General features: G+C 40.7%; 2 protein-coding genes across 4 annotated transcripts in view; one reads left to right on the plus strand and one right to left on the minus strand.

Moving 5' to 3' along the window:
- The window catches only part of LOC117500567 (platelet endothelial aggregation receptor 1-like), a 44043-nt gene extending 42415 nt beyond the window's left edge, over nt 1–1628 (plus strand). Inside the window, 1 exon segment of the mRNA XM_034153465.1 lies at nt 144–1628. Coding sequence (XP_034009356.1) covers nt 144–283 — 140 coding nt within the window. The 3' untranslated portion in view covers nt 284–1628.
- Nucleotides 1629–1667: 39 nt separating this feature from the next.
- Nucleotides 1668–24742, minus strand: part of LOC117500568 (lamin-A-like) — a 33076-nt gene continuing 10001 nt past the window's right edge. For all 3 annotated transcript variants that reach the window (XM_034153467.1, XM_034153468.1, XM_034153466.1), the window contains exons 4-14: nt 10547–10703; nt 9416–9541; nt 8611–8781; nt 7071–7196; nt 6618–6838; nt 5816–6143; nt 5432–5539; nt 4918–5037; nt 4769–4828; nt 4511–4678; nt 1668–3778 (exon numbers count right to left, since the gene is read on the minus strand). In XM_034153467.1, the coding sequence (XP_034009358.1) occupies nt 3743–3778; nt 4511–4678; nt 4769–4828; nt 4918–5037; nt 5432–5539; nt 5816–6143; nt 6618–6838; nt 7071–7196; nt 8611–8781; nt 9416–9541; nt 10547–10703 (1621 nt within the window). In that variant the 3' untranslated portion in view covers nt 1668–3742. The remainder of the gene's footprint in view (nt 3779–4510; nt 4679–4768; nt 4829–4917; nt 5038–5431; nt 5540–5815; nt 6144–6617; nt 6839–7070; nt 7197–8610; nt 8782–9415; nt 9542–10546; nt 10704–24742) is intronic.

Raw genomic sequence — 24742 nt, forward strand, 5'->3', positions numbered from 1 at the left:
TGCAGTTTTTCCTTATCTGAAGCAAGGCTATAAAGAAAGCACAGATAAGGTGTCGCATGCTGTTGTTGTATATTATAATTTGTGATATGAATAAAATAGATTTGACTAAAAGGACAAAACACCTTTTTTTTTGTACCCCTCAGAGCGCCAGAGTTCCCTCGGTCACGCTCCACACGAGGACCCCCAGAGCCACTACGACCTCCCGGTGAACAGCCACATCCCGGGACACTACGACCTGCCGCCTGTCCGCCGCCCCCCCTCCCCCAGGAGATCCCCTCAGTGAAGGTCCCAGCATCAGAGGCAGTTTCCCCCCTCTCACTTTGGGAAGGATTTCAGGTGTGTGCTCGCAAAGAAGGAGCGAACTTTTACGCTTCTGTCAGTCAGAGCTGCAGACCACCCACAGAGCAGCGCCTATAGGCGGAGGAACTGTTGTTGAGTGTGGACGCCCCCCTGTTAGCTCCACACTGCCCCCCTGTGGACTGAAGGGGTACTTGCTTCACCGTGACAGACTTGTCATCCAGACAGTGGAGCCAGCGGGCTGCGGTGAGGGGGGGGCGGTCTGTGGGACTGCATTTACCTCCCATGGGAAAAATACACCAGAAGATTTCATGGTGAAATGCAGCATGGGAAGTTCTTTGCTTTTGAACTCATGTAAACATGCTGTAATTGATGTTCCCCACACATTTAGCTTGCTACTGATCAGCTGGTGTGCATGATCAAAAGGCCCCCATTCAAGTTTTCTTTTAAAGTCTTAATTTTTTTGAGGTTATATATAGAATTCTTTTATTTACACAAGAAGCTTTGTTTGAATTCATCACACAGCTGGACTTCCTTTTGTTTTGCTCATGGAAAAAATGCGTACTGCTAAATATACTGCCAGTCTCTGGTCTGAGACACATTATTTTAATTTAGTTTTATTTCTCATGTTCAGGTTTTAAGTCGGGTTGTTTAACCAAAGTTTTGTTGCCAAGATGAACATCTTTTTTATGATAATCTCGTCAAACAAAACGTGCTCCTTGTTTGTTTCAACACATGTGGCTCACATATTGCTGCTGCCAGATGAAAACTTTGTAAATATACAATGGAATATATTGTTTGGGTCACACTAATGTAAAAGAACAGTCCTATTCTAGGATGGTTAAAGGCGTTTGTGACCATCGTTCACACACATTTGCTCAGTTATAGATGCCAAAAACTCGCCGTGGGCAGAAACATTGTTTGTTGTGAAAAGGAAACATCAAACAGGAAGTTGCAAGCCAAATCAAAGCAGCATCTTGGATGTCACTGAAGCGCGCTACAGCAATGTTTGTTTTTGCCTGGTATTTAAAGAGCGCGCTCAACCAAAATACTTTCTTTTTTAAAGGAGGTAAACTTTAATTGCTTATGTATTGCGTCTAAATACATCCGATATCCTTTATTTGTGTTTTGTTTTTATCAAATGAAGTTTATTGTTCTGTCAATTGGATAACAGAAACCCTGTTTACCAGAAGAATGTACCTTGTGCTTTTAATGCTATAGTTTCCAGTATAGCTAGAGGCCTTTTTTCTACGTATGAACATATATTTTTGAATGTAACCATGGAAACATGTTTGTGTGTATATAGTGTAAATAAAGATGGCTGCACTTTTCATCATTGGTGTTTATGAAGGAAATAACAAGTCAGTCAGTCACTGGGAAAAACCTCATTTTACTCAGCATTATTTAAAAAAGCAAAACAGAAAACAAAAACAGGATAGTGCTGACAGCATCGTTATGAAATTCTACTTCAAGCAAATTACAACTTTGGCATTAAAGGCTCACAAGAAATCCCTTTCGGTAACATTTCAAGTCCTTCAAAGACTCATGAGGCTTCAATGAGGACTTTCAGAGGGTTCAGGATTTCAAAAAGGCCTTTCAAGACTTTCACACAAAGCACATCTGTGGTTTGAATCTGTTAGTGTCCTGCTTGTTCATTGACTTGAACTAACATTGCGTATACATGTTTAAGAGCAGCTGTCGATGAGAATAAAAATAAAAGGAAAGTTTCTCTGGTCAGACAGGCCTTTGAAAAACCCTGAACCAAACCCTTAAAATGATCTTTCTGAGTGGGATGTTTCACTTAATAGCTGCATATTTTTCACAATAACATAGTAATTATATTCATACCCTATTTACTTGCATATATGATAAATACTATCTCTTAGTTATAAATCTGTCATCTTTGGATCTGTCCACTTCTTTAACGAGTGTTATGGACCTTTTTAAGGCACTTTAGGTCATTGTTACAAAATCAGGCATCTAATTAAGGTAAAAAATGATCTAATGTGGCACAAATACCATCTATTAAGTACAATTCAAAATAAAACGTCCCAAAATCATGCATGGGGATTTGCAAAGCCATTAAGCTTACAGGAAAGGAAAAAAAGCCCTTTGACCAGTTTTTACGAGCAACACAAATCAGACAGCTGACAGTCACAAGACTGATAGAAAGCTCAGAGAACAGTGATTGTAGTTTTCTGTCCGCTAAAAAGGCACATTTGTTGTTTTTATATCTGTAAAAAAGCTTGTTAAAATGTCTCCAAAAATGACTGTTGCACTCTGAAAATAGCAGCAACAGCTTTTTATTAGAATAATGTTCATTTGGTGGAATAAGCTCACCATTATACTGTATATATATGGCACGAGTAAATACTCAAAACACAGTACCTCTTCCTGAACATCTTTGTAAGGCAACATATATCAATGTATATCATACTGAGATACATATTTTACTGGGTACATTCAACTTGTCCAGCAAACAACAATTCCTTACGTTCCACACATGTTGAAAAACATAATCAAATGCACCAGTTTGAGATTCGACTTGCAGGAAAAAAATATTCCTCTCAAAATGATTTCTCCGTGTGCACCATAACAGCCCATCATATTATCTGGATCCACTTACAACAGTTACTTGGACATGTTTGTCTAAGGCTAAATAAAAAACAGAACATCCTGATTTTACAGTACTGCGGCTATCTTTGGAGAGCATTTCAACATGATTATCAAAACAAAAACCAACGTCAATGTATTTTCTATAGCATTTTGAGACAGCAAAACACTGTTTCAAAAAAGACGGACAAGCATATTTCATTGTAAACATCAACATCTCAAATAAAGATTTCACCTGATTTGATGGTCAATAAACATGATTTAAAAAAAACACCACAGGATTAGTTTCCTATGGTCTGTAAGGCTGAGACTTATTCCTGACAGGGTTCACTAGCTGTTCGTGTTGAGAGTTGACAGCATGGCCATTAAATGTGAAACCCCGGCTGGGATCAAAGCGCAAGCACTGGTCAATGGAGCTGTGTGTGTGTGTGTGTGTGTGTGTGTGTGTGTGTGTGTGTGTGTGTGTGTGTGTGTGTGTGTGTGTGTGTGTGTGTGTGTGTGTGTGTGTGTGTGTGTGTGTGTGTGTGTGTGTGTGAGTGTGAGAGAGAGTTTGTGCAAGAACAAGAGCAAGACAAGCATTTAGCGCAGCACACATGCGATGACATAACTTGAAATACAAAATCAAAAGCTGAATATGAAAATCCTTTCCCCCGAAAACCTTAAAGCAATCCTAACCTGCAGATTTATCTGAATACAAAAAATAATATCGTATAAAAAAAATGAAAATAGAGACAAACAACCCAAAGGAAGAAAATATCTTCTCGTCCTTTATTGGCTGCAGGATGTGGGTTCAGGTGAGGTGGGGTCAGGTCAGGTGAGGTTGGGTCTGGCTCTACATGACGGAGCAGTTCTCCGGCTTTGCACGGCCCTGAAGGAGGAAGTGACAGTGTGGTGTTAAATGTGGAGATACAAAGTAGAAGAATATTAACAATAAACTTACAATACAAGACATTTTGTAAGCAACATTTATGAGAAGAGAAAAAAAAAAAGTCAGCTGTTCCATTCAGTTTTTAATGTGATTACTTCTTCCCAGTCAACTACAATGAAATATAATCAACAGAAATGGTCAATGCATTGCCTGCTTGTGTAATTCAGTGGTTAAACAGTAATGTAAGTTAATTAAAGTTAGCAAAAAAAAAGCCCGCTTTGTCTTACATGATTTTCAAATTGAATTGTGATACCTGATCACCCATAAATAATTATATTATTTGGTTATGATTGTCCAAAAATCTAAAGTGCCAAAAGCTGTTCAAGTGGTACACTTTGAATAAATGTATTCCAAATGATTGCTGACCAACCCAATGTACAGTACGGTAGGTTGTCTGAACCAACAACATTGACATATTTGTCTACAGTTTTCAGCAATAAATAAATAACATTATTATTTATTTGTTATATCCAGGAAAACTTCTGGGAAATAATTTGATAATTGTAGGATAAAAGGGTCACACATATTACTTTTTATTATGTAGTTAACTTAATTGGCTGGGTTTATTGGCTTAATTCATACAATTACTTTAACCAGTGATAAAATCATCAAAAGTCTTATATCATGAAATATAGCAGAGTCTGCTTTATGCCAGTAACAGAGTAATGGTACCTTTCTGGGCTCGTTGCTCCCCATGAAGAGGGAGTGTCCCCCGAGGCCTTCAGGCAGACCCCCGCCGCCGCCGCACCCCGGGCGGTCCGCCGTCTGCCCGCAGGAGTCGCAGATCACCGTGCGGCTCCGCAGGTTGTACTCGTTGTCCCCGCTCGTGCTGTGAGCTCCCTGCAGGGGGCGACACACACACCAGTTACTGCACACTGCTCCACTGAGAGGAGCTGCAGGAGTTTACAGTCTTACAGAAGAGATGCTTACCATGTCATCGTCTTCATCCTCATGGAACAGGGTGCGGGTCACCTTCCTCATGGCCATTTCCTGATGGGGAGTAAAGTGATAAAAAGATGAGGAAGTTGCAGGTAAAAATAATAAAAGACAAGCTCAGATCCATTCAGGTGAAGTCGCACCTCTCCGTTGGCACTGATGAGGATGGTCTGCATGAGGTCTCCGGTGCCCCAGGAGCTCTGGGTCTTCCACACCACGTCAGTGGGGGGGTTGTGGGTTCCTCCTCCAGAGGCAGCCCAGATCTATGAAGGTCAAAGGTCAAGAGATTGTGATTGGTTTTCATTACTTCTGTCTCAGTTCAAAGTATTGTGTGTATTCTCAAGGCCTGTTAAATACATTTATTACCAAATCTAACAATTTCTAAACCAATAATGTAAAAAATGTTTAATCAATGTTCAGAATGTTTGCCATCTTCTTCTTTGCATTGTAGATTTTGATACTTTTCTTGATGCATTACTGCCATCTATTGACTAGTAAAAAAAAAGGATCAGGACATTAGCACTAATTTGTACAAACAAAATGGGGACCCACTCATTATAAATATTTCTCAGTAATACTCCTCATGGTCAAAAAGTGTTAAATTAAGCATGGACAAATCAACAAACAGACCAATCTAGAGAATTTGGTGCAACTTACCGTGACAGTTCCTCCGGCCTTCAGAGTGAACTTGCTGGGAAACTTGTAGATGATGGGGGTGGTGGTACCTACGACTCTCTTCACCTGCCAGTTAGCCAGAGATTGGTCCTACGAGAAGGAAATGAGAAGAGTGATGGGGATAAGACAAACCAATAAAGATTTAATTAAAGTTTTGTATACACGGAAATGATACTGTTAAACACAACTGTCATTCAGTTAACACAAAGGTTAACCGTAAATTGGTTTATTATGTTAAAAATAAGTATTACATTGTAATCAGTCTTAAAAAATCTTTTACCACATTTTTTGCTGGCAGTCTGAGTGGCATGCAATCAGATAAAACCAGGTTAAAGGGTTGTAAATCCACCGGATGGACCCACTCACCTCGTCGGCTTTGTTGCTGAGACGGATGAACTTGCCCTCCAGGTCGACTTCGTCCACGGTGACGCGCCCGCTGGCTGAGGCGTTCTGACTGATGCGAGTCTTGGTCACAGAGCCCCCCACCATGCTGGAGGTCTCGCTGTCGTTGTCATTGAGGCGGCGCTTCTTGGAGACGGCTGTTCCGGAGGAGTTACGGCTGCTGGAGGCGGTGCCGGTGCCAACGGCAAGGCCGGAAGACTGGACCACACGACTGATCTGGTTGTGGGCGGAGCCAGAGGACCGTGTCACTGTGACCTTGGCGGTGGGTGTAGTGCCGGGTGAGAGACTCAGCCTGAGGAAAAAGGGAAAGAAGAGGTTCAGATATTTAGACCAATGTACCAGTATACAGAATCACTGTTGGTAAAGAGCCTTTATATACTTCATGTATCTCTTGCTTACTGCTCTGGGTCTCAACACAGATTATATAACTAAGATTCTCCAGTGCTTGGTGGTTGAAGCTCAAAAACCTTTTTTAGGGAAAAAATGACCTTTTGTTACGGCAGCTGTATTGTAGAATAAGCTGTGTCAGAACTGCATTTTCACATTGCTGCTACTTTAAAACCATTCTTAGTAACAGTTCTCTGCCTGCCTGTGATTGCTTTCCCTGAGCCTGTACGTTGTTCACTCAGTTTACTTATCGATTGACAAAAGCGTGGAAGCAAAACTCTGGATGAAACCCGGACCTGATTCTTCAGACACTGTCCAGAGCTCACATGAAAAAGTGGCTTATGTTTTTCGATTGGTTTGTTTTTTACAACAATCTCACCTGGCCTCCTCTCCCTCCAGCAGCTTCCTGTAAGCATTGATCTCCATGTCCAGGGCCAGTTTGATGTCCAGCAGCTCCTGGTACTCCTCGAGCTGCAGTTGGAGTCGACTGCGGATATCAGTCACCTCCCGCTCTTTATCCTCCAGGCGCCGCCGCATCAGGTCCCGCTCCCTTGACATCGCCTCCTCCAGCTCCCGCACCCTGGCCTCGCTCGCTGACAGCTGATTCCGCCAGAAGACACACAGAAAGGTTAGTAAATTACAACTAATTAGGGAGTCAGTGCACTTCTTGTAACAGCACAAACACTGTGGGTCTGCTTGATGAGCCAGGTGAAGCTCAATGGTGCTCAGTCATCCACAAAGCAACGTGGCCAGGAAAGACAGCATCCTCTGTGTGTGTGTGTGTGTGCGCGTGTGCGTGTATGTGTGTGTGTGTGTGTATGTGTGTGTATACCTGTTTCTGCATCATGCTGAGCTGGCCTGACATGCTCTCAATTCGAACCCGGGACTGCTGCACCTCTTCATGACTGGCTCCCAACAAATGGCCGTTCCTGTCAGCAGAGTGACGGGCGTTCTCCAGCTGACACAGGCAGAAAAGGTCAAGTCAGATTGCAGCGGTGGCTTCCTCCCCTGAACAACCGGGCTAAAACTGTGCCGTTTGAAAAACACTTAGAATCGGGTCAACTTTATTTCAAGGGACTGTCATTATTTAAATGAACACTTGACCCTCTGTATATAAATGAACTTGTATCCATTCCACAGTGAATAAAATGAGAAAATGGGGGGGAAATGTGATCAATTGAATTTAATGGAGGCTGCGTTTAACAACAGAAAAACTGCTCACTAAACTCTTAATTCACTTGAGCAATATAATCCAAGTCTCATTGTATGCAGTTGTATGCTATAAAAAAATGTAAAGTTGATTTACAATGGTCATTTTGTGGGTTAAGTATTCCATTCATAAATATTAATCATCTTTGGCTCTGTTGGATACCAAACATCATAATAGCAAAATACTTTTCAGCATCCTGCAATTTTTGCCTGTTAACTGATTTAGAAACATTTACTCACAAAATTAAACAGCAAATTCTAATGAAAAAACTTAAAAGTGTGTCTATCCACCAGACCACATGTGTCAAACTCAAGGCCCGGGGGCCAAATCAGGCCCGTGGTGGATTTAATTTCGGCCCGCAGGATAATTTTTCATTACTATTAGATCTGGCCCGCCGGTATATTGCACCTTCACTCAATCCTGAGGGTCTCCTCAGCTCAGAGCCTGACCCCAAACATTGATGAACTTGCACCCAAGATGAGATGCCAAGTATCTGGCTTGAACTAGCATCACAGCAGCAACCTGAGTTTAAATGGATGTTTCCTTTTGCAATTTTTTTCTTGCGACAACAGGGCATGTTTGTTTTTTTCTTTTGAGGGAAATTGTTTTTTTGAAGCTGTTGTTGGCCTGTGGGAAAATGTAATCATAAGAAATGACTCCGGAAAAGCTGCAGATAGAGCCATAAGAAATGAATGCAACTGATTATTTAATGTTTCATGTTGTTTTTATAGGCAATAATTTAAGCTTTGTTAGTTCCAGGTTTAATATGTGCAATAAGTTCATTTCAATACGTTTTGCAATAAACATTGAACCAGTCCGGCCCTCGACTAGTACCGATTTTTAAATGTTGGCCCACTGTGTATTTGAGTTTGACACCCCTGCACTAGACAGTGATAATGGCTGTTAAATTAATTTCCCATCGGCATGTAGATATAAGGCAACAGAAAAGCTAATTAAGGCATTTGTAAACTGATTGATTGTTAAAAGGGAGTAAATCAATATGCATGATCTGAGCTGTGGATATTACACAATGAGCAGCTCATTAATTTGCAAATTCAAAAAGTCTACACCCAAGGCACCACCACTATAGAGAGTAACAGCCTTTTTCTTTACTCTAGGTGGCGCCAGAGCTGCGTGTAATGCAGCGTCCAGTGAGTCGTACCTTAGAGTTGTAGGTCTTCTCCACCTCCTCCTTGTAGAGGGCGAGCTGCTCCTCGTGCTGGGCTCTCATCTCCATCAGGGCGATGGCCAGCTTGCTCTCAAACTCCTGCTGCCGCCCGCTGACCACCTCCGTCATGTGGGACTTGTAGCGGTGCTCGCTATCACGCCGCTCCTACAGACACAGCAGGATGGAGAGGTCATCAGTCTCAAGAGCACTTGCTATGAAGTGGGATTAACCTTGGTTATGTGACTACTCAAACTTGGACGTTTTATATTGATGTACGGCTCATTTTGCTTAAGGCCATGAAAAATATAAAAGACTACCTGTAGAAACCTGTTATAGTCAATAAACTTAATTGCATTGATAATTCAGTCGCTGTGGAGTAATTATTTGTTTAAAAGTAGGGCACTAAGGCAAGAAATCCACATGCATAACATCCCCTGGGACCTTTAAGCAAGTCCAAGTTATGACTGATTTGGTCAGGACTTGATTGAAACCACAATATTTTTTAAATTATGACCTTGATGATGGCAAGAATTACAATTAATTAAATAAAAAAATCAATTTTAATACTTTACAATGTGTATATATCTTTCTACTTGTACTGTGTTTTATTATGTATGTGAAAATAAACTTGGAATAAAATCAAGGAGAGGTGAGAAACAAAAGGAGACATATCTGAAGGGGAAATGCAAAACAAACATGCAGGAGGTTGGGAAGCAAATCAATATCCTGAGGAAAAGATGAAAAGTAGGACAGAAGACGGCTGAATAAAAATAGAAAGGTTGAGGTGAAGAGTGGGAACCTCGTTGAAGATGTTCTTCTGGAACTCCAGTTCCTCCTTCACGGTCTGCAGGCGGTTCTCGGCGTCCACTCTCCTCAGCATCTCATCCTGAAGCTGCCTCTTGGCATCCGCTAAGCTGCCATCCAACTGGGAGGGAGGGAGGGAAGGAGGGAAGGGGAGAGAGAAATGTTCTTTAATGGGTGCATTTCAAAAAAATCAAACCAAGCCCAGGGTGTGTGATCTGTGCAGCATTGTTTCAGCTATTCTTTGAAGACAACTTGCACTTCCTGATTGTGGCCAGTAGGAGGAGCAGGGCCACAACTGTATCTACGTCAGTCCTTAGGTAAACTTCATTGATAAAACAAACAGCAGGGAAAGTAACCTTGTCCGCCTCGCCACCTTGTCCTCATTCACAATCAACTGCCTGGAGGCTTTACATCAAATGACTACTCCCAGCTGGTATTTCTGCACTCTATCAAATATCAGTCACTGCAGCTTTGCATTGCAAAATCTACTGATTGTTTTTTCAAAAAGGTGCCAAGACAGATTTTAACATTTGTCACGCCTATCCCATTAATGCAGGTTGATTTTTCTATGATCTCAATTTAGAGGGATGTTTATTAGGCATAATGAAATCCAGCGATATGGATTGAGTCAGTAATCAAACATCGTTAATATACATCAGTCAGATACACTTTCATTTTGAAATGCACATGGCTGGTCTGTTTTACTATTTGCATCTAAACTCTAGAAAAGATTTGCACTTAAAGATGAGAAATGTGGCACTTTTTAGTAAACAACGGGGCATTTTTCTTTTCTCTTTTCTTTATAGAAGATTTTTTCTATTTAAAAAAGGTCAGTTGAGGTGATATAAATATGCTAAATGGCCATATGATTTCTTCTAAACTCGATTAGAGGCCCCTGAATTAAATTGAAAGTATGACTTGTGTGGATGCAATAGAGAAGATGCCCTGTGTCAGCTGAAATCCTCCTGATATTAATGTAGATACAAAATAAATAAACCACACATAAATAAACATGCACTTCTCCATGCTTTCTGAACAGGGTTGCCCTTCATTTGACCCTTAAGAGCATGCTCCCTCTGCCAACAACAACCATGCAAGGCTTTTATTCCAATAACGATGTTTGTACCTTGGCCAGCTGGGCCTTGAGGTCCTTCAACTCCGCCTCCAGGGTCCGCTTCTCCCCCAGGGCCGTGGAGAGGGAAGCATCTTTAGAGTTCAGCATGGCCTCCAGGTCCCTCAGCCTGATCAGAGCCGCCTCAAGGTCAGACTCCTTCTTCCCATTCCTGTGGAGACACGAGACAGACAAGATGTCAGTTCTCCATCCCTTCAATACTGCATGTGACATGTCATGTGTGGTGTGAGCTCTTCTTGCTCTCGGCAATACAGCTTGTCTACGTTTTTCCAAGACTCTTTTCTTCGACATAATTTCTCTCTGACTTTGCCGTTGGGCCTCTTTGGAGTCGAGTAGCTCATCTCATGTTGCTTTACATCCCTAGCTGATAACTGTAACTGAGTGGCATTAAACCGAATACCTAAGATGACCTTATTCTAAAGCATGTCCTTTTATTCTTACATCAAAGAGCTTGTTTTTGTAGGATTCTTTACACATGAAGCTGCCTTTGTAGCAATGTGTTTAAGTGTCATAAATGCACAGAAAGGTATTTTCTGGGAGGCTTACATGATCAAATAAATTCTCTTTCCCCAGTTCACGCAAATGTCTTTAGTAACTTTGAGTCATGGTTTCATTTCTATCTTCCAATAGAGTGTCATATGAGCTAAGTCCATCACAATACTAATGATAGAATGTGTTTTCATGTCTGCTCAAAGTGAAACCTAATAAGTGTGCGGCAGTGACAGAGGTTTTGGCAGACAAACTACCATTGTACAGTGCAGTGCGGCAGTTGTCCACTGTGGATGGGAACACATCATCGTACTGTTAATAGCCTGCTGTACTGAATAAGAGATCATTAAACTCTACCTCGAGGGAACCCGCGTTGCGTAAAGAGAATTCCTGTTTGTTGCGCCTGCGCTTTAACATGTGGGCCACGCCTCTCCTCTAACCTCTCTACGGGATCCAATTTAAAGTTCTGGTTAGAATAAATAACTTGGAAACAGCCATGGAAAAAACTATATATTTTCAGGAAAGGAAAAAGAGAGTAGAGGAGAGAGAGAGAGAGAGAGAGAGGTTGTAAGCAGTATAGGTGGCTCATGCACAGCCAAGAAGGAAATGGGCTCCCTCTTATTCTATCTGGCCCTGTAGGCTAGTCTTTATTGACACTAATAACGGCCATCTGCTGGGGAGATGGCTTCCAGGCTGCCCACACAGACCTCAGAGTCCTGCGGTCACTGCCAGCCGTGAGAGAGAGAGCGGCCAGTGTGACAACAAGAGGGAGAGAGAGAGAGCTACAGATACACTGTACAAACACTACTTATAAAGTTACTCCACAGCGCAAACATGATTTACAACAAAAGGGTAAAGTCCATTCACAATTCATCTCAGAAGTGAAACTGTAATTTATCTTTGACTGAATTCAATAAACACCCATAAGGAGAGTTTGAAAAATGCAATTGTGCTTCCTCAAATGGCCGGTACAAAGGGGACGAGATAAAGTGGCTGACTGCTTCAGGGAGAAACAGAAGAAAAAAGGAGTAAGTGGAGAAATATGAATGAGTCTTTTATGTCCTGCAAGAAAAGTCGAATATGAAATCCAGGGAAAACATATCCGTGATGCTTAACAGATGTACAATCAAGCCTAGAGAACTTGAATGGGTAATTACATCAAACCTCCCAGACTGCTCATTGTTCAGATTCAAAGCTTATAAAAAAAAGGAGGCACAGCTCAGTGTTTGAGTTGTACACAAACACATGGATAAACATATGGACAAACATAATAAGCTCTGAGAAACAGACAGAATTCCTGCATTCATTACCTGTATCATAGGGATACAATTCATACCGGTGTTACGGTGAATCTACACATTTGAATAGAAATGGTCTCCACATATTAAAATGTATAAATACAGTCAGTTGCTATAACAACACCAAGTTAAAACAATACATCTGTTTCTATACATATGGTTTCAGAGAGGTAAATGAATTGTGTTGTTATATAGTGAGTTTCTTATATGTAGTTGTAGCATTGTTTTTACACTGTACCTAATAGTGTGGAAACTAAAGAGGATTCGACGACCTTTTCCAGAGCCCTTGACCACATTTAAATGACCAGATGTTCATGCATTCATTTCCTTTATAGCAATGCAACATTTCATATTAATAAACACCTTCACTAGTAGTTGAAAAAAGTTGTTTTTGCTTAAACAGTTTTTAGAGATGTTGATTCAACCCTACTGTCACTTTTGAGGCTCCAGTGTGTGGTGCTGTTTAGTTGTGTTGTATATTGTCATTATTCTGTCAACCCCATTATAGCACTGAGTGTAGGCTTAATAACATAAAACACCTCTTTTTACCAAAAGGAATAAGTACAAACTGAAGACTTGCAGGAATTCTGAGAAGTCGACATGTTTGACTCAAAGAGAGTCAAGAATGTGACTCTTAACGACCCAGGTGGACTAGCACTTGAGAGGATTATGTGTCGAGAAAAAAGACATTCTTGAACACAATGACTGGAGCCTTTTAACAGAGGCGCTCCATGACATGTATTATCATCCATCAGTGTCAAAACGCCTACAAGACGTACAGTCAAATGGTTACTGCTGTAAAAGAAAAATGCTTTAAAGAATACTATAGTTTGGCTCAGGCTTGTAAAATTCTCTAGGTGTTTACATTCCTCAAGACTGCTGCTACTGATGTGTTGTGTTTTTACTTAAATTGGTTGTAAATGCATTAGCGATGGGTAAACAACTATTTATTCTCATTCACTTCTTGAGATAAACATTACAACTCTTTGTTTAGATTTTAATATATTGTTCAATGAAACAGTGTTACTCTGCAGGCAGGCGAGTGTGTGTGGACGTGGCTGCGGCTCATTAGTGCTAATAGGCCCAGTTGATCAGCTCTAGCACTGAATTAATGGAGAGAAGTGGGTTTGGTATATTCCCATCCAGCTTGTTTGTGTTCTCTGTATAAACACACAAACACGGCGTGGCTTGCGCTAAGTAGCTAAAAACCTCACTTACGTTTTTACAATTCATCCTGAGGGGAAGAAGAGGGTTGTTTCCACCCATCCAATAGTTTGAAACACTTCACGTAAAGAGGCCTGCATGGTGTTAACACATGACATTACAGGAGAATTAGAAAAACCTGCTGCAAATTAATATCACAGGACGTAGCTTTGATATTTTCAAAATCTAGCTAGTGTGAGTTTACAATTTACCATCATTTTTTTTTAAAAAAGCAGCCACTATTACATTTCACTCCAAAGCTTGAAATACATGTTCTGATCGTAAAGTGACCCTGTCATCGTAATGGTTTTACTGTCCTGCCAAAATCATCTGTGAACAGCGGATGGAAACGATGCTTAAACATCCGTGGCTTCAGTTCAACGTAAGCAACTAAAAGCCTGTACCATAGACTGTACTTAACATGTTCTCTTTGTTTCTGGCACCTCCAAGTGCTGCTGCTGGATGTCGGAATAAAACAGAGTCTGAAGATAACTGAACGACGGTGGAAAACCTTGTGTCTGTGTTTGTGTTTCTCTTAAGTGCATGTGTGTATGTGGGTGTATTTGTGCATGTTTGAGTCTTTTCTGCACTGTGTGGGAGTGTTGGCTGCAAACACTGTGTAGACCACCATGTGTGTTAAGTGCATTTGTGTACTGTATATGTGTGTGCAGATACAGAAAGAACATGTCCATGTATGTCCCTGCGCATGTTTTATTCTTATATACTATTTACATAACGTGTGAGTTCTTCATGTAGGCGTTTGCTTGGGACTACTTGTTTATATAATTCAGTAAGAAGGGTGTATTAGAGAGCCTAAGCATAAATACACTCAGATTTCATGTTTACATCAGCGCCTCACAGCCTGTACACACGTGTGGAGACACTCTGCAGTTATTTTTTAAGAATCACACTTAATATTTACAAAACAATACACAGTCAGAATGAGGCTAACCAATTGGGTACTGAGAATGGCTGCGAGCCAATAGATGAGCAACCAAACGCAGATTACATTTGTGAAATTAGGTAAATAAAGCCAAAATAAAAACCGCCTGTTTCATCAAGATAAGGGAAATCTGTTGCAGGTAAAACAAAGCTGCAGAGTTGTTTCTAAGCCTGCAAACTGAGAAAGACCTTTGTGCCGAAAGGGCAGAACTGCAGGCTTCTTATTTTGCTCAGCAAGAAGGAATTCAATACAGAAAAGAAGTGTCATTTTGGCTTGCATTGTTCTTATTATTATTATTATTATTATAAGTGCAGACTAGTTGTCTCCTTTCCTCCCACACACAAGAGTCTGCACAATAAAGTACTGAAAAAAAACAAAGGTTCACAGAATAATTCACCTCTTTTTAGCTGCGATATTAGTGCTTTTTAATGCAATTTGTTACCGAGCAAATGGAGTAAATGACATATTTTAAAGCACAAAGACAAAATGGGAGCTATTGGACGGAGACAGTGTGAGATGGGGGAGAGGAGAGGCTGGTGGAGGGGGGAGTGTGAAATGGAAATGCGAGAGAAAAAAGACAAAAAGAGAAAGGGAAAGAGGGGAAATAATAGAGACGAGAAATCTGAGGAGGAGGAGGAGGAGGAGGAGGAGGAGGAGGAGGAGGAGGAGGAGGAGGAGGAATGTGTTGGCTCCGCTCCCAGCCTCAAGGATGACTCACAGCTATCTTTGTCCGGCCCAGTAAGGAGAAACGAACCTCGCCTCGTGGAGTGAAATAGAGAAAAAAAAGAAAGCCCGCTAACCCCCCTTGTTTTGCGATGCCGTTACCGTGGCAACCAATGCCTCGTTACCAGGCCTGCTAGTATGCAATTTACAACCAAGCTGTGGACGCAATGGAATAAATAAAGTGTCTACTTTTTTGTGCTGATTTTCTAAATACCTCAAGACTGTGTGTGCTTGTTGTAGCCGTCTGAAACTATAGGTCGTACTTTCCTACAAAGAGATATGACCACAGTTATTACTGAAGCCACACAGCCAAACGCAGGAGTTTATGAGACCTCAGCAACACTGATGCCAAGGAGTTCATCAGCATTGAATACCTCAATTTGAAACCTAACGAATACAAAACTAAATGTAAAAGGAAAAAAGCATCACATTTTTCCATGTATACTTTTTAAGATTTAGCAAAAGCACTGTTTATGTTGTATGTAATACTCTGGGTCTCTAACACAACTACAGTACATCTCTCTGAAGTTAAAACTGTGTGCAGAATTGATATTTACTTTCCGTCATCTTATTCTATGTTATATAATTTTTCTCACTTCTGCCATTTCCTTCCACCATTATGTCTACTGCAATATTTTGCCTTGTTTTACAACATTTGTATGTTGCACTGTTGTAAAGCCTGCCCCGTAATATTTTCATTGCCAACACTAAGCTCTATTGAGAATTTATGAATACATATTTCTTTACAAAAAAGGCCACTAGCAGACTCATAAATTTAAAACACTTCAAAGCCTCATCATATAAGCTTTGCACTGAATCCAAACCAAATGAATGCTCTTACCACTGAGGGTCAACTCAGTTTATTATTCTGTCTGCTATCGGCTGCATTTGATCTCGTAAAGAAATGACAACAAAACATATTTCTGTCTTCACCTCTCCTTCTATCCACGGATCAGATGGATTTTTTTTACCCAGGCTTTGAGATAATTGTCCTGAGGTTTCTGCTGCTACCCCGGTATAATTGAGCTGAATGTCAAATTTGTTTCATTTGTAAATTTAATTTAACATCTCTTTCCGGAAACAATGTCCCCATTGCCCTGGATAATTCACAGACTTCACTGTCAACAGTTTCATAGCGATGAGCTGATTGGATAAACCAGACCGTGTACAAAGTATACAAAATAAGAGAGGGGAGAAAACGGCCTGGTGGTTGGGGGAAAAAGTGATATAAAACAGGGGCCGGGAATGGTGACAGAAAACTGGAGCAAATAGAAAAGGACACACACACACACACACACACACACACACACACACACACACACACACACACACACACACACACACACACACACACACACACACACACAACACACACACACACACACACACACACACACACACACACACACACACACACACACACACACACACCACACACACACACACACACACACACACACACACACACACACACACACACACACACACACACCACACACACACACACACAGCACACACACACCACAACACACACACACACACACACACACACACACACACACACACACACACACACACACCACACACACACACACACCAACACACCACACACACCACACACACCACACACACACACACACACACACACACACACACACACACACACACACACACACACACACACACACGTAGAGGGGGTCAGCACTTTGCACACGGGCACATCTGCTGAAGCCGTAGTGAAGGGGGGGGCATCTCATTCATTTCCCCCACCAAAGTTTTTTCCGTGCTTGTGTGTTTCCACCAGTCCCTCTGTATAAGAGGTTGCTATAGCTGCAAACAATTCATCGCCTCGTTCATTTCCTGTAGTGCCATTCAAATAACTCTGCGGTGTGAGTGTCCATTGATCCATACTGTATGTTACTATGTACACACACACATGAGTCTGGCAAGCATGTGTGGGCACGTGTGGGTGGGGTTTCCCGATGACTCACTGCTCAAACACTCAGGAGAGAGAAAAAGGGGTTCTCCCAAAGTCCCTTTAGATTGACGAAAAATGTTCCCTTCTCCCTGAATAGCCCCTTTCCTTTTTCCACCCTCTCTGCGTTTAGTTTAGACCTTCACAAAGTGGCTTTACAGTGGAGGGAAAAGGTGACTAAGGGGAAGGTGGATGAATAATGGGTGTTCAGTAAACAAACGCAGGGGCCCAGAAATAGACGTAGCACCAGGAAAAACATGCTGCAGTAGAGCAATGGTATGGTCATTACAATAAACGCTCATTGTTTGAAGCAAGCTGCAACTACTTATCATTGTTACCATCTACTTTGCAATTATTATTTTTTGTTGTTGACCGTTTTGTTTATAGAAATATTGCAATCACATTTTCCTGGAGCCCAAGGTGACATCTTCAAATTGTTTTGGGTAACCACCATCCAACACCCTAAGCTGGCTAATCGCTAAACAAGCAGTGGCTCCAAATTAGAGGAAGAGCGGTTTGTACTATTTGGGAATTAATCCAGTTGAATCCACACTAAATATTTAATAGCAATTATTTACAGTGTTAATAAATAAGTTCCCATATGAATTTATATCAGTATGTTTGTGACTAATTATAACTCTTTTATTCGGAGACCAGGACTATCGAAAGAGTTCAAGAACAGCTTTTTTATTTTATTTTCAGGAATGTCATTAATTTTATTTTTTTACACATTAATTTACAGTAATATAAAGTGAATTGTTGGTATTACAAATAACCACCCAGTTTATCTAATTTATCAATTAAAGGTGGGGTAGGTAATTTTGGAGAAACCAGCTCGAGTGCGCTAGAATTTGAAAATACACAACCGGAGAAAATCTGCCACTTCCTTACAGAGCCCCTCCTCCAACACACACGAACGCGCACATGACCAATGAGGGCACGAGATAAGTTTGTGCACAGATGGAAGGCTGACAGGCAGGTAGGCCATTCAGTTATTTTAGCCGGGCCGGCTAAAATGATTGGTCGTGCTTTTTACAGTATTACGGCTTCCACAGATGACATTTTTTATGGATTTTTTGTCAAAGCACTTAAGATATTCATTGCTATCGGGATGTTAAGAGCATTCCATGGAATATAACAAAAAGTGTATCTCAAGCCGGTTTCTCAAACTTACCTACCCCACCTTTAATATAAATTGCTGATTAGTTTTCAGTTGATTGACTTTCGGTAAATTAACTGATTGTTTCGGCACTTATTTGTATAAATTAAAAAAACTCTAAGATGCACTGTTGGACAAGCTGCAAACTAAATTAAAGTATATGTGCAATACAGCAGGAAAAGACAGGTGGTGTTTTAACCAGGATGTCAAACGATCACGTTAAAAGCCGTTTAGGCCTATATCAAATGTCAACAGGGCTTTTCCAAATGTGTTGTGCAACACTCTCCCAAAAAATGTGCAGTAAAATAAACATAACAGGCTGGCACATGACTGTTTCCTGTGTCTCTTAAGGGAAGAGGAGCACAATATCAGGGATTGTGTGTGAGTGTGTGTGTATGGGCGTGTGATAAATCACAAGAAACCAACAACAACGCAGCCTCTGCCAGGAGCCACCCGTACACATCAACATGTGGCAGATGGGAACAGAGTTGCCAGTGTTTTCAGTCCTAAAGCAGAGCAAATGTCGAGCGTGTCTGATTTCAGGCAGCAGACTTCTGACGCGAAAAGCCACAGAGGGAAGGGACAGACAGAGAGGAGTGGCAATGTTCTCTTATGTCAAACTCATGGTTTTGTTTAAGCTTTCTCCAAAGCAAACTGTGTCAACTGAAAAGAAGCATATGTACTCTTCCTGCCATTCATGCCTGCGCCAATTTGCATTTGTTAATACGGTTCCTCAAACACAGCGTCAGTCAACGACTGATGAAAGAGAAAGGTGTCCCGCCTTTAGAAAAGTGTGTGTCCAGAGACAGCCCATGAAACAGGCCTTGTTGCTCCCTTCAGGATTAGCTGATGATTCATCAGAGTGAGTCAGACGCCGTTTCCAGGTCTTTGTGTTAGTTTATAGCATTTTTTACGGGTACTTAAGATTAGCTGCAATGATAGGAACAAGGCAAGGCCTCAGAGTTCGCCCCTTCACCCATTTCACTTTTCATTTTACAGTGTGGTGAAATGAGTAAAAGTCAAGATATGAAGTGTTAATGGTTACTATGCCCACTACAAGTTACTCATTCTAAAAAATCAGATCAGGATCAGATCTGAAAAACATTCTTGTGTACAATTCAAAGTAGATGACAATCAAACATAAACCAGCTTTTATTATCTTATAACACCTTACTGCAGGAGCTTCAATGAACTTGAAGAGCATTTCTTTAGATAACAGGTTAATCTGCATTGGCTCAAAAATGTTTGCTTAAAGTAAACAGGAATATTTTGCTACCAGAAGAAACTGGATTTCTGCACATTAAATTGTACTTCCCAAGTTAGCAATCCACATAGTCAGATTGGGCTGTGTCTTATTTGCATCCTAGAGTTTGATTCTAATTTGCATTAACAAGAAATATCCCCATTGTATGCTGCACTCAGTAACAACAGATTCTTTTCTAGCCTCTCCAACAATGAGGTGCCGGGAATATTCCCAGCTGCACTGAGTTACAATGAAAACTCCATGAGTAGAACGAGTGCTGCTAATGTTAGCTTTGAGCTAAACAAAACCCATGTGGAGTTTATAGGGCTGTGATGAGCTCTGGTCAGCATTCTTACATTTTTGCTCGCATATGAGGGAAAAAAAGGATTTGTTGTTTGGAGTATACTGTAACCAAGTTGTGGTTGTGGGTCGAGCTAGGCGATCGGGTGCTCTCACGCAACTGGCACAGCATACAGGAAATGCAGGAGAGCTCACTGAAGCAAAGGGTGGAGTTTGCATCAGGAAAATGAAAAGAGTTATAAAACCCTGAAAACGACACTATGTCTAATTTCCTGTGATTGTCTAAACTCTGGCACTATGCGTCCTATTCTCTACGCAAACCCCACCCATCATGGCACAAGCTTGCTTTTTTCCATTCTGCTGAGCCACAGGAGTGAGTGTGTGAGTGTGTGAGTGAGTGGTAGACACCAACTGCTTTTTAAAAAAAAAAATCTTTCAGTTGTGAACACATTTACACAACTGTAAAAATAGCAGAGGTGTTCTGCTCACAAGGTGACACAGATTTTAAACTAATCGGCATGTCCAATTATTTCACCAAAGTAAAGCAAACTGTAACTCAAACTGATGAGGAGCCACATCAAGAAGGGAAAACGTGGCCGCTAATCCCATTTCCTCAGTCCTAATAAACAAGAGTAAAGGCAGAACATCTGAAAAGCATCAGATGTATTCACAGTTGAAAGAGCTCCCTCACAAACTCAGTGCCCTGTTTAGATTGTAATAGTGGAACTGCTCCAAACATCACATTCCATTTATATTAATTTCAGAGTTAATGAGTCTTTTGCGGATCTGGAAATGGAATAATTGTTACACAATCAACCAGATGAGGAGGGGATGGTTGACGGTACGATACACCCAACCTCGCCCCCTTCATCAATTGGCTGGTCTGGGCAGAAAGAGCAAGAAAAAGAGAGTGAGAAAGAGAGTCTGGAGTCCCACCATCTTAGAGTGATTTACCCAGCCAGTCCATGTGCGAGTGAGTCATCGAGGGCTTTGCTGGCTCTGAAGGCTCTATGGAAACTCTAATTATATAAACTCCACACACACACACACACACACACACTCACACATTCACACAGCAGCCTGCTAAAACCTCTGCTTGGTACCAAGTTCTGGTCCGCTGAGGTCCAAGACCAGCTCTCTCATTACTCGAACACCAATAAACCCAACAGAGACGGCTCCATACAGCAGCCATTCAGCTCATTGACAGGCCTCCCACAGCTGTTTGTCATTACAAAGTACTCTGTTAGGGGCCAATAAAACCAATAGTCAACAAACCAGAGAGCCACACAACCAGGAACAATACAGGATATTATTGAGGATCAGGATAACAAACACTCACAATGACTTGATTGTGGTGAATTTGCATTTTCCAGATAACTGTGAGAATCCTCAGTGATTGAAAGTGCAAATATAGAGCCTGATTAAAAACATTATAATGTAAGAAAAAAACAGACGCAATGTGGCAATATATACAAATATATATTTTTGTCCTATCTGTGGTGAAATAGAAAAGGTTTTTATCCCAACAAAATATACATTAAAGGGATTGCCTTAAAAAGATTTAAGCATATTTTGATGATAAGATTGTCCAGGTGCAAAAAATGTAATCGTGAAAATAATCTGCAACAATTCTTCCATTACAGCCCCATTCATAACAAAGATATTCACATATCTCTTTAAATACAGTTGGGTCTAAATGATGTATCACTCTGATATGTAAAGCACTACAAAAGGAGTGTTAATGTACTTTTGAACGGATCCTTTTTACAGGTTAGTGTCTTCAATATTGTGATGCGTGGAGTGTTCTCATTTACATCACTGCTGGAAAAACAACCAGAATCACGGGCTCTTCAGTGCGCTCTTATCTGCCCTGGCAGGACTCTCAATGTGACACACAATTGTCTGCTGTCACATAATACAAGCTGAGATCATCGTACGGGAACACAGGGTTTCCCCCTCGAGGCAGCTACAAGAACAGAGGAGACGTGAGATCAAACGGCATGAGGGAAGACGTTCAGCAGCACGATGAAATCTTCTGCTGGTTCACAGCCTGTCTCTGGCCTCGGGGAGCGGGACTCATGACGCTGAGCTTAAGAGTTTTATTTTGTTCCACATTTAAACCTGAGAGGGTGCTAGTAACAATAAGACGGATTAGAGAAAGATAGACATTTTTCCCAGCAGACATTTTGATTGATGTCATTCTGGTGTAATTAATAACATTAATGAAGGCAGTTCCAGGCTCTGGGTATTGTGCATGTTGTCTCACTGGCATGACTTACTGGGACACTTTCTGGGAGTTAATCCATTGTTCATTGAATTAGTTCCACTTAAGCTTTTCTGATATGAAAATGTCTGCCTTCATAAAAAGGTCTATTGGTGCAATAATTATTAAATATAAAGGATAAAAGATGTTTCCTAATGGCAGCTGGCATTGTTTTATGGTGATGCAGTCAATTGGATGAATTGTTCAGAATCTTACGAAAGTGAGTGTTAAAATAAATATGTGTGAATGTGGGTGTTTGACATTTAATAATGAAATCAGGATTAACAGGAACAGCCTGGTAAAGATTGTTTTTTTCATGCTACTCACTCGTACCTATTAAAAGCATTTTACAGTCACCCCAAGTCTGCATTATTAGGTTTTTAGAGGTTTAAAGGAAGGTTCATACAGTTCAAAGTTCCAATAATGGCGGCTAATGCTAAAACATACTCGTATCTTATCTGCAGAATGTATTCATTATTTAAGAGCTTTCGGCAAAAATATTATCTGCAACTATTTTGACAATTAATTCATTTCAGGAAGGGGGGGGTAAATAATCACTGGTTACAGCTTCTAAAATGTTAAAGTCGTGCTGCCTTTTTGTGATAGTAAATTATATCTCTTAAGGTTTTGGACTGTTGGACAAAACAAGAAAATCTGAAGACGTCATGTTGGAGTTAAAAAAATGGTACAAATGTTTCACTATTCCCTAACATTTTAGACACCAAGCGATTATTCATAGAGTAATGGTTAGACAAAGCTCTAGTTTCTGGATGCTCAAGATTGTTTTGTAATACAGAGCCTGAGATTCTCAAGTACTTTGACAGCTTCAAATGCCGTCAGATGTACTGTCCAAATTGAATAAGAAATAAGAGAAAGAATTATGCAGAATCTGTTGCCACCAGACTCTTGAAAGAAACAGACGAGGCATTTAAAAGCCTTGACAGCACGGTCAGAAGTTCAGTGCAGGCTTGCTCTTGTCCATTTTAGGAAAAGCCTTTGAAGGCAAACATTTTATCTCAACAAACCTGACAGGAGCAGCTTGAATGGCTCCTGCTGTTATCCTCAACATGGCCCTATACCAGTACAGATGTACAATGTGTCACCTAGCAACGTATTTAAAGTTTCCCCAAGTTAAATACAGAAACCTTACTCGGCTAATCTCAACATAAGACCACTTCTTATTACGTCTATCTCTGCCACCACTTCCTTCATTTTACTTCCCCTTCTTCCTCACCAGACAAAGGTTGGCTAATTATTAAAAAGCTTTTGTTTATCACATTCTTTGGTTGCTGAGTGTGTGAGATTGGTTTCTTTTGTGATATAAATGTCAGTGCATACGGTGTAGCTCTGCGATGAAAACAAAAATAGGTATTGCACAAGGCAAATTAAGTCATGAGATATATAGTAATAAATACAATCTCAGAATAAAGCTTTACATCTAAATACGCCTTTAAGAGGAAATGTAGTTTATTGGATAATAAACACTTAAAGACAATCGTGTGGGATGGTGAGCAACGACATATACTGTAGGTCATATGCTATAGAAAGCAAATATTCCAAAGAAAGGAAATGGGAGTGTGCGGTGAGATAAGTGCACTTCCTGCTATGTTCTCTGATAGTCTCTTTGAATACAGAATAAGAAGATGTACAGTGTAGCTATAAGACCCGTGTGTTAGCCGCGTCTGGACACGTTAGAAAAACATTGTGTCTACCACAGCATCTATTCAAACAGTTTTTAAAAAAAAACATTGTTTTGTTTTTTTTAAATGAAGCGCTGCAACAAATGTCTGAGAGCTGCATGTACCTGCAGCCACACCCTGAACCACACTGTGCAGACGGGTGGGGCAGACTAAAGGTAAATCCCTTCTCTTATTCAAAGTGTATCTGATGCAGAAAAGGGTTTGGCGGTTTACTCTTAATCCCTACAGTTGAGTATGATCCTTATCAGAGAGACTTCGACTCAAAGGAGCAGTTCAAAGTTTAATAACTTACTAAGAAAATAGGCGGTCGCTTTTGATTTGAGACAGCGTGTAGCAGAATATTATTAATATGTACCTACCATTCATTTAGTTACCAGCACTGCAGCTAATGATTATTTTCTGTTTAAATTCTTGAATAAATGTTAGAATATATAAAAATGTAGTGCCATTGTTTTCCCAGGTGAATTGTTCAAATGGCTTGACACATAGATTTTTGGTTAAATATCAAAAAGCACTAAAATAATCAGCAAATGTTTATTTTCAAGAAACCGGAAGAAGTAAACATTTGGCATTTTCTATTAAAAAAGTGGTTTCATTGATTGTCGAAATAGTTTTCAAACTACTTGTCTAACTATAGTTCACATACATCTTTTGTCAAATATAACAAAAAAAGCAGAGTGACATGAACTCTCCATGTGTAGTTAACGATGTGCTCATCATGCCTGGGTGGAGCGCTAACAGAGAACGAGTCCTGCCAGTGACACCGAGGAGCCAGTTCACCCTCCAGGCTCCTGTTTCACAGCCAGCAGCACAGCTGGAGGTTAGCCTGGGTACGAGACGACAGCCGGAAGCAATATTTAAGTAGTAAAAGGAAAGCGGAGTTAACAAGGTCTT

The sequence above is a fragment of the Trematomus bernacchii genome, unplaced genomic scaffold (assembly GCF_902827165.1).
Source record: "Trematomus bernacchii unplaced genomic scaffold, fTreBer1.1, whole genome shotgun sequence".
Lineage (NCBI taxonomy): Eukaryota > Metazoa > Chordata > Actinopteri > Perciformes > Nototheniidae > Trematomus > Trematomus bernacchii.